Here is a 9,473-nt window from a genome sequence, read left to right on the forward strand (position 1 = left end):
TTCCCGGCTCTGCCCTCCCACCCTAAGCCCGGCCCCGCTCCCGGCCCGGCCCCGCTCCCGGCCCGGCCCCGCGCACGCGTGTCCCGCGGGCACGGCCATGGCCACGCTGCAGAGCCTGGGCCTGGTGGGCACCCTCGCCGAGGGGGACGCGGGGCCCGAGGAGCCCGAGTCTGACGACTCCGAGGATGAGCAGGTGGGGCCGGGCGGGCGCGGGCGGGCGCGGTGGGGCCGGCTCGTGGCTCACGGGTGTCCCCGCAGGAGCCGTGCCGGGCGCCGGGCCCCAGGCGGCGGGGCCACAGGAGCGGCGACTTCAGCGCCGCGTTCGTGTTCGGCGAGGCGGAGGCCGGCGGGGAGGACGCCTGGGCGGCGGCGCTGCGGCAGCTCCGCGGCAAGGTGAGCGCCGTGGGGCCGGCACGGAGCTCGGTGCGGCGCCGGAGCACCGGCAGTGCCGGGGGCCACCGCGCCCGGTGCTCTCCTGGGCTCCTCTTACAGCTCCTCTCCGTGATTTTTCTGCCTAGAGAGCAGCTACGACGCTGGATGAGAAGATTGAGAAAGTGAGACAGAAAAGGAAGCTCCAGGTCAGGGTCTTTCTCATTGCTGAAAAGGCTGGTATGTGTTCGGCCGCTCCTTCCGTCCAAAAGCATCCTGAGGCACAGCGCTCGAGGTGCAGCTCATCACCTTGGCTTGGTTTGCAGCCACACGTGATGTGTTGCTGAACTTGTAAGGATGCAGAATTATTAATGGTTAAAGTTAGGCAAAACCATGGATCTCTGAATGGGCTCGTAATAACAAGTCACCGTCCCTGGAAGTGTTTAAGAAAAGACTGGACATGGCACTTAGTTCCATGGTCTAGTTGCTGTCTTGGTGTTCAGTCATAGGTTGGACTCAATGACTTCAGAGGTCGTTTCCAACCTAAATTATTCCCTTATTCTGTAACAATAAATGCAGGCTCACAAAGAATTGAAGTTCCTTTTTTATCCTTTATTTTTTAAAGCTTTTCCTTTTTTAAAATCTTTTTTTAGGAAAGGGAAGCTAAACAAGCAAAAGTGAGAGAGGAAGATGCGGAGGCTGAGGATAATCAAACCACAAAGAGGGAATGTGAGGATTTTAGTAAGGATGACGAAGATGTGGAGTCTGAGTATTCAATGGATGATGAAAGTATCTTCACAAAAGCAGGTACACAGAGCAGTACACAGAGCGATGATCAGGAGCAAGAATCTGACAGACTGCTGGCTCACTGGAGAAAAGTCTGTAGTGAAGGCTTGCTGGGAGTGGGCAAGAACCTTTTATATTTTGTTGTCTTCCTTCTGCAACATTCCTTCTGATTTTAATCAAGCTTATTTTGAATGGTAGTACTTTAACTGAACTCATCCCTTAGGAAGGATCATTTACTCAGCATTTTTACTCCATTGCATGTCTCTACTTGCTTCTGAGGCTTCTCCCTCAGTAGCTCAGAGCAAAAAGCATGAGGTTAAGGTAGTCACAGTATCTTGTTTGGGTGTGCTTGTTAATTTCTGTCACGTTTCTCTTCCTCTGCAGATAAGGTCAAAGTGAAGGAACGGAGGAAATCAAAGAAGGGACAAGTGGTAAGTGTTGGACAGTAGTAAAATTCCTCCAGCGTTTCTTGTGGAGGAATTTGCTTTGGTGAACAAACTGTAGCTAAAGAAACATCCCAGAGCCCTTTGATAACTTGCTGTGTTGCTGCCTGTGTTGTTGCAGTTTTGTTGTTGTTCCTGTTTCTAGGAAGCAGAGACCTTTTTTGAAGATGCCTCTCAATACGATGATAACTTGTCGTTCCAGGACATGAATCTTTCACGACCTTTGCTAAAGGTATTTACCTAATTTGTTTGTTATATGCATCACTCTAAAGAGAGTTGTACAGCCTTCCCTCCACCAATTAGAACTTTCAAATTCCTCTTCTCCTTGCAACCACTCTGAGAAAGAAATTATGTGGGAACTAGTGTGATAGTCCTGTAGGAGCCATTGTTACAAATGAATGGAAACTGTTATTTGATTTGCAATGTGTCAACACGGTCTTGAGCTAGACTTGTCACAGAATGGTTGAAGTTGGAAGGGACCTCTGAGGTCATCTTGTCCTCACGGGGAAAAGGTGGTTCCTGGTGTTCAGAGGGAACCTCTTGTGTTTGGGTTTTTGCCCATTGCCTCTGGTCCTGTCCCTGGGCACCACTGAGAAGAGCCTGGTTTCATCCTCTTTCCACCCTTCTCTTCTGCCAGGTATTTATATACACTGACAGGTCTTCTCCAGGCTGAACAGTCCCAGCTCTGCCAGCCTTTCCCTGTGTGTGAGGTGCTCCCAGGCCCTTCATGATCTTCATGGCCCTTTGCTGGTCCCTCTTTCCAGCATGTCTGTGTCTCTTGTTCTCAGGAGTCCAGGGTTGGACACAGTACTCCAGGTGTGGCCATACCAGAGTTTAATTGCTGTATTTCCTTTGTAGGCAATCACAGCTCTTGGTTTCAAGCAACCAACTCCGATTCAGAAGGCTTGTATCCCAGTGGGTCTTCTGGGAAAGGATATTTGTGCCTGTGCTGCCACTGGGACAGGTGAGGGCTTGAGCAGGGCACCAGAACCATGGAGAATCGGCTATTCGCAATAGTTGGTAATTCTTTTTAATTTTTTTCTGTAGGTAAAACAGCTGCCTTCATCTTGCCTGTCCTTGAGCGCCTGATTTACAAACCCCGTCAGGCTCCAATAACACGGGTATTGGTTCTTGTGCCAACACGAGAACTGGGTATTCAGGTGCACTCTGTCACAAAACAGCTGGCACAGTTCAGCAGTGTCACAACCTGCCTTGCAGTAGGTGAGTATTAAGTTGTTTATGTGAACTGTACAGTTCACTGTAAACCACAATAGGGAACTGGGAATTCTGTGTTGTGAAACTGGAGGCTGTACAGTTATTATGCTTCTAGTAGATACGCTGTGGTTTCACATCTCACTTTCCAATATTGCGCTGTACTTGTTTGTTGGTTTCTGAGAAGGAAAACGTGGGGTCACTTCTGTGTGTGAATGTGGTTTAATCTGAGTTGTTTCCCATTCCTCAGTCCATTTGCATCCCTGTACTGTGCTGCAGCTGCCCAGGGGATCAGCACTCTGTGTTCACTGTCTTTCAGGTGGCCTGGATGTGAAGACTCAGGAAGCAGCTCTGCGCTCTGGGCCAGACATTCTTATCGCCACTCCCGGGCGACTGATCGATCATCTCCACAACTGCCCTTCTTTCCACCTGAGCAGTGTTGAGGTGCTGATTTTGGATGAAGCGGACAGGTAGGGTCAGCAGGACAGCAGGGAAAAACATGGTACTTTTCCCCTTCCCTTTTCCCGGGCTGTAGGGCTGTCTTTGTTGCCCTGCCTTAAGTAACGTTTCTTAGCTACGACCTGTAAAGCTGCCTTACCTTGCTGTTTTTCTTCTGTGTAGGATGCTGGATGAGTACTTTGAGGAACAGATGAAGGAAATAATCAGGTTGTGCTCCCACCACCGTCAGACAATGCTTTTCTCTGCCACAATGACAGAGGAGGTAAGAGAAGCTTCTCTGCATATTGAGGCAGGAAGGTGAATGGGAGTTTGTCTGGTCTTTTACTAGAAATCACATGGACTTTTTAACCTGTTTTTGTAGGTGAAGGATTTGGCTTCTGTTTCCCTGAAAAATCCCGTCCGAATTTTTGTGAACAGCAACACGGATGTTGCGCCTTTCCTGCGGCAGGAATTTATCCGGATCAGACCCAACCGAGAGGGGGACCGTGAGGCCATTGTAACAGGTCAGTGATGGGCAGAGACAGGCAGGAATCACTGAGTGACTACGAAGCAGGATCCTGAGGGGACTTTCTTTTAGCTCTCCTGACACGAACATTCCGAGATCACGTGATGCTGTTCACCCAGACCAAGAAGCAGGCCCACCGAATGCACATCCTGCTGGGACTGATGGGGCTGCGGGTTGGGGAGCTGCACGGGAACCTCTCCCAGGCACAGCGGCTGGAATCACTCAGGTATTCATTAGCAGGCTTAGCTGACAGTCCTAGGCTAAAAAGAAGATCAAAGTTGGAAGTTTTAGGGCAGAAGCAGATTGCTACTCGCATTGCTAATGCATTTGCTTTCTCTGCTCAGGCGCTTTAAGGATGAGCAGATTGACATCCTGGTAGCTACAGATGTGGCTGCACGTGGACTTGATATCGAAGGTGTTAAAACAGTGAGTATTTGCAGTGCTGAGGTTTTTAATGGTGTTTCCTTTAATGCTGTTTCCCTGCTAACACGGTTTCTGTGACAGGTTATCAATTTTACCATGCCCAACACCACCAAGCACTATGTCCATCGTGTGGGTCGCACAGCCAGAGCGGGCAAGGCTGGGCGTTCAGTCTCACTCGTGGGTGAGGAGGAGCGCAAGATGCTGAAGGAAATTGTCAAGACTGCTAAAACTCCAGTGAAGGCCAGAATTCTCCCCCAAGGTACACACCTCACCGAGGTAAAAAGCGGGAGAGCAGTGCCCAGGGAATATCATGGTCCAGGGGGACACTGAAAGAGGAGCTGAAAAACAAGAGGGACTTGACGTGAGCTGCCTCTGATGTTCACACGGTATTGCTTTCAGATGTCATACTAAAATTTCGAGAGAAGATTGAGAATCTAGAGAAAGATATCTATGCAGTTCTGTGCTTGGAGCGTGAGGAACGTGAGATGCAGCAGTCAGAAGCCCAGGTAAGCATTTTTTTTAAGAAATTTTTTTTTAGGTTAGGATCTAGTGTAGATATAGTGCAGAATGAGGTTACCCTAACTGTGCTTAACCTGCCTACTTTAGGAAGGAAAGAGACAAGTATTTTTTTATCCACCGTGAGCTCACTTCTTTCCCTGAATTATCTCAGATCAATAGGGCAAAGAAGCAGCTGGAGACAGGAAAAAAAGAGACTGGGAGTGAGAGTTTGGAGCGGAGCTGGTTCCAGACCCGTGAGGAGAGGAAGAAGGAGAAATGTGAGGCATGACACTGCTGCCATGTTAAGTTCTGTAGCTGCAATTGGCCTCTGCTCTCTGCTTTAGGAGGTTCTTTATTCTGGTTTTCTCTCTCTTTCCAGTGGCTAAAGCCCTGCAGGAATTTGACCTAGCATTACGGGGGAAAAAGAAAAGGAAGAAATTTATGCAGGACACACAGAAAAAAGCCCAAATGACTGTGAGTACATTTATGGACAAGTGGGACCCTGGGTGCACTCTCAGAGTTTTCCCTTAGCAAAACCTCACATCACTGGAAACTTGCATTTTAACGTCTTTCAGCCAGAGGAAAGGTCACAGTTTGAGATCTTGAAATCCCAAATGTATGCTGAGCGTCTGGCCAAGAGGAATCGCCGGGCAAAGAGAGCCAGAGCCTTGCCAGAAGAGGAACCAGCAGCAGCACCAGCAGGTAGAGACTTGTGTTTTACAGCTGACTTACCTTATGTCACTTCCTTTGCTAGAAATAGGTAAATTATACTAGTTTGTGTAGAGGGAGGCACTGCTCTTTGAGGGCTAATTGTTGTGGTCAAGAGGACCGGGATGATGCTGTGGCCTTCCATTTACAAGTATTGTTCTGAATATTGTCTCTGTTAGGTCCCAAGAAGAAGAAAAAAGTGTCTGTGTTTGATGAAGAGCTGACCAACACGAGCAGGAAGGCTCTGAAGCAGTACCGTGCTGGGTAAGGTCTTAGCAGTACTACCTTAGTCCAGGCTTTAGGAGATGAGATTTTTGCATCTCTGGACTTTCTCAGGGATACTTTGACTCATACTGGAGGAAAAGGTGGGCAGGGTTTTCAGAAGTATTGTGCTTGATACAATTCTTACTGTTTTACCTCTCATCCTTCCCCCCTCTCTCAAAAGCCCATCGTTTGAAGATCGAAAACGCCTGGGTATTGCCCAGCGTAGGAAAGGAGGAAACTTCAAATCCAAGTCCAGGTATAGCTCCCTTTACCTTCTTACTCAAGTTTGTTGGTTTTTTTTTTTTCCCCTGCTTGCTTTTTTCCTCTTCTTGTGATTGCTTTAAGGCCCTTGCTAAAAGGTTAGTTGGTTCTACAGTACCTTACCCTTCTACTTGGAGGTCTGGGGGCAATCAAGGGCACTGCCTTTAATAGCACATTCCTAGGCTTCTACTTGGGAAAATACTTTACCTAGGAAATACTCAGTGCTGCTCCTCATCTGTCACTGAGAGCTGGGCTGGAGTGGAATGTCATTTCAATTATCTTCTCTTTCAGGTACAAGAGGAAGTAAGAACTGGTGGCAGTTACCAGACAGGTACTTTCAGACGTGCTCTGTACAGAGCCTCAATTTCTTTGTACTGCAAGGAGACAAGTTCAGTGAAGTTTTTCTTCAAGCTCTGGAATGGCTTTGGGATATTTGCCAATACTTGGTTGAAGACCCTGTGTGAAGACATCTGTAGCAGCCCATGCAATAAAGAATTATTTTTCTTTTAGGTTTAATCTGTTTTATAGCACAGCTAGAGCACCTGAGAGCTGGGATCTGGTACATCTTTCTGTCAGACTTCTAGAGCTCCAAGAGGCTGCTGTCTGAAGGAAAGATTATGTCCAAGATGGGCAGAGTGGGCAGCTTCCTCCTAATTCCCACTGAAACCAGCTGTAATCTGAGGCAAAATGGAAGACTATAACCAGAATGGGGGCTGGTTTATTTTATTGTATATAATGATAGGTTTGCTCATCCTGGTTTTTGGTGTTTTCTTTTTACTAGAAGCAATGCAGATCCTCCTATAAAGACCAAACTGCATCTTTGATGCAAAACATCATAAATCACTATTCTTAATCCAGGTTCTTTGTGGATAAAGCAGGGACCATTCTGAGCAGTAGCCCATACTTAATTTCATGAAAGTGTTAAATCTTTCTTGGAATTTTCACCATCTCCACTATCTCAGCACAGACCAACTGTTTTGTTTCTGAGCTGTCTATACAAACTGAGCTTTTTGCCTCAAACATGCTTTTCTGGGCTGACCAAAAAACAACAGCTACACTCCTGAAATAAACAGAGCAGCACAACAGTGACTCCCAAGTACTGGGTTTTCTGACTTTATTAAAAAGGGCAAAGTTGACAAGCAGTAAATATAAAATATACATTACAAAGGTTTGAGAGGTGGTACTGCTCGATGTATCCCCTTACTTGGGTCTTCTCACAGTTCAAAGGTACGTTGTAGACTAATCTCACGGTCTTGGTGGACGCATGCCAGGTGGAGGGGGCCCTGGGAATAAAGGAGAAGAGTTGAAGAGGACAGAAGCAGCAAGGCTAAACCAACAAACCATTTTCCCCCTGCTCAACATAGCCTTAGGTCCCCTTTTTTTTGGCACCAAAGCATTTACTAGCATAGCTAGGGAGACATTGGACTGCATCACCCTTCAAACATCTTATAGCTTCTTGTATTTTCTAGGCAGGATAACCTCCACTCACCTCTCATTCCTGGGGGTGGTGGTCTCATTCCTGGTGGGGGCATTCCCATAGGAGCACCTCGGCCAGGGGGCATTCCCATTGGTGGGCCCATGGGTGGTCTCATGCCCGGAGGAGGTCCCATCATTCCTGGAGCCCAAGAAAAACCAAAGCACGTCAATCCAGCTGAATATTCAAGGCACTAGTTGGACATCAGGATATCCTCCATCATACCAGTTCTTCATCAGACTAGGGTAACTACTTCTTTTGTCACCAATTCTGCCACAGAACATGAGCTCCTTGCTACCCCACTGTCCAGAGGGATTCCTACCTGGAGGAGGGGCTCCTCTGCTCATGGGTGGGGGAGGACCCCCACGCCCTGGCGTGTACTGAGTTGGGGCTCCTGCAATGCTGGCAGTGGCTGCTGCAGCAGCAGCTGCGACTGTTCCACGGCCCTGGGGCGTCATCACCTGCAGGCAAAACAAACGGGCTCACAGGAAAACAGCGCAACATCTGCTTTGTATTAATAACTAAAAAATAAGCAGCGCTGAAATTCCCCATCAGAAAATTACACCAGTCTCCTCTAATGTATTAAATGATGCTACAGACCTATAATACAAGTCAAAGGATAGCACTTGAGTTATGTGCAAAAAGCTGCACTTTTCAACCCTCTTCTTCATCATATAAGAATGTTCCTACAGCAACCTAGTACCAAAAAGCCTCACTAGGCTCAAACTTCATGGTATCACACTGGGACCAAAAAATAAAAGCCATGTGCGTCACAGCATCTCACCTGTTGGGATGGTCCTCCCACTCCTCTGACAGGGCCAGCTAATCCTGCTGGAGCCTGGGGCATGGGAGCACCAGCTGGTACTCCCCTCCCTGCTGCTCTCCCAACTCCAGGTCCTCCAGCAGCACCAGCAAGGGGAACCCGTGCAATTCCAGTCTGAAAAGAGACACCCCCCCCAAAAAGAAAGATTTATCAAAACTAAAGTCCTCGGGTCCTAGGGATGCCCACAGCCCTCCTCTGTCCAATTAAGCATCCAAGCCCACAAAGGAACTAGAGCTTCTGGCAGTGAAATTTGTTGGACCTTGTCACAACAGCACCTGGAAGTCTAGAACAGCACAGCAGTAACATTCTCCTGCAAGGAAGCAAATTTATCAGATATCCCTTCTCTTTTTGCTTAGTTCTGTGCTCATTCTTACGTCTTTTGGAGGTGGTCCTTCAACCGTCATGGATACCAGGTTTTCCCCTCGCAGCAACACAAGACCAAGGACTCGTTTCTCTTCCCGCTCTGGCTGTTTTGAATTTTTAGGTCTGGTGAGAAGAAAACATTGAAAAACAAGAGAATTAAAAAAAAAAAAAAAATGAACGAATGATGCTCCTTGAACTTACAGTAGAATATATATGACTAGGCTGCTTCTCCAGAGAGGAGAGCCCACCATAAAAATCACGTTTTTATATGCCTCTAAGTAAGCATATGGAGAACTCTAAACCGCTACAACTGGCATCACAGAGAAGTATATTTTGGTTATTTGGAAAGAAATGAAGCAAAGTGCCTCTTGAGCGATGATAGTTTGGGGATCTGCCAAGTACGACTAAACGCATGAGTGTTTAGGCAAGGATGCTCCGGCTTTCACCCCAGGACGGGGGCCGGGCTGGGGGCCCCGCCCGCCGCTCACTTGATCTTGCGGAACTCATCGCAGTCGCAAAGGATGAGGTTCATGTGCTTGTCGAAGGCCTTGAAGGTGCCGATGAAGACGCGCCCGTCCTGCAGGATGCACCGCATGCGGTAGTCGATGTGCTGCAGCATCTTGCTGCTCTTGCCCACCGTCTGCAGAGACACCGCCCGGTTAACCCGCGGGCCGGGGCTCGCCGCGCATCCCCATCCCCATCCCCGCGGGGCTCACCATGGCTGCGGCTCTCGGTGCTCCCTCCCGCCGCCGCCGCCGCCGAAGCTCCCGCCGCCCTCCCTCGCTCCTCGCACACGGCGGAAGCTCCGACGCGAGGCCTCCGCGACTTCCTCCCGCCCTGCCCGAGCGCCGCCCGTTCCGGCGCGCCGCGGACGCGCTTCCCGGG

The 9,473-nt window shown here is 48.8% G+C and overlaps 2 protein-coding genes across 2 annotated transcripts; one reads left to right on the plus strand and one right to left on the minus strand.

Moving 5' to 3' along the window:
* The first annotated feature begins 42 nt into the window (after nt 1–42).
* DDX27 (DEAD-box helicase 27) lies at nt 43–6,437 on the plus strand. Its single transcript, XM_050313815.1, has 21 exons — nt 43–193; nt 259–393; nt 519–578; nt 1,023–1,176; nt 1,540–1,586; nt 1,744–1,830; nt 2,457–2,562; nt 2,646–2,819; nt 3,130–3,280; nt 3,432–3,531; nt 3,631–3,772; nt 3,847–4,000; nt 4,119–4,200; nt 4,279–4,456; nt 4,597–4,703; nt 4,868–4,973; nt 5,075–5,169; nt 5,271–5,397; nt 5,583–5,667; nt 5,849–5,923; nt 6,220–6,437. The coding sequence occupies exons 1-21, from the start codon at nt 98–100 to the stop codon at nt 6,233–6,235; spliced, it is 2,277 nt and encodes a 758-aa protein (XP_050169772.1). The 5' UTR covers nt 43–97; the 3' UTR covers nt 6,236–6,437.
* Nucleotides 6,438–7,025: 588 nt separating this feature from the next.
* On the minus strand, nt 7,026–9,419 carry SNRPB (small nuclear ribonucleoprotein polypeptides B and B1). The gene is made up of 7 exons (XM_050313832.1): nt 9,305–9,419; nt 9,077–9,228; nt 8,600–8,711; nt 8,187–8,339; nt 7,725–7,863; nt 7,418–7,543; nt 7,026–7,211 (listed from the first exon to the last, which is right to left on the minus strand). The coding sequence occupies exons 1-7, from the start codon at nt 9,305–9,307 to the stop codon at nt 7,174–7,176; spliced, it is 723 nt and encodes a 240-aa protein (XP_050169789.1). The 5' UTR covers nt 9,308–9,419; the 3' UTR covers nt 7,026–7,173.
* Between the last annotated feature and the right edge of the window lie 54 nt (nt 9,420–9,473).

Source organism: Myiozetetes cayanensis, unplaced genomic scaffold (genome assembly GCF_022539395.1).
Source record: "Myiozetetes cayanensis isolate MyiCay16 unplaced genomic scaffold, myiCay2020 scf19, whole genome shotgun sequence".
Classification (NCBI taxonomy): Eukaryota; Metazoa; Chordata; class Aves; order Passeriformes; family Tyrannidae; genus Myiozetetes; species Myiozetetes cayanensis.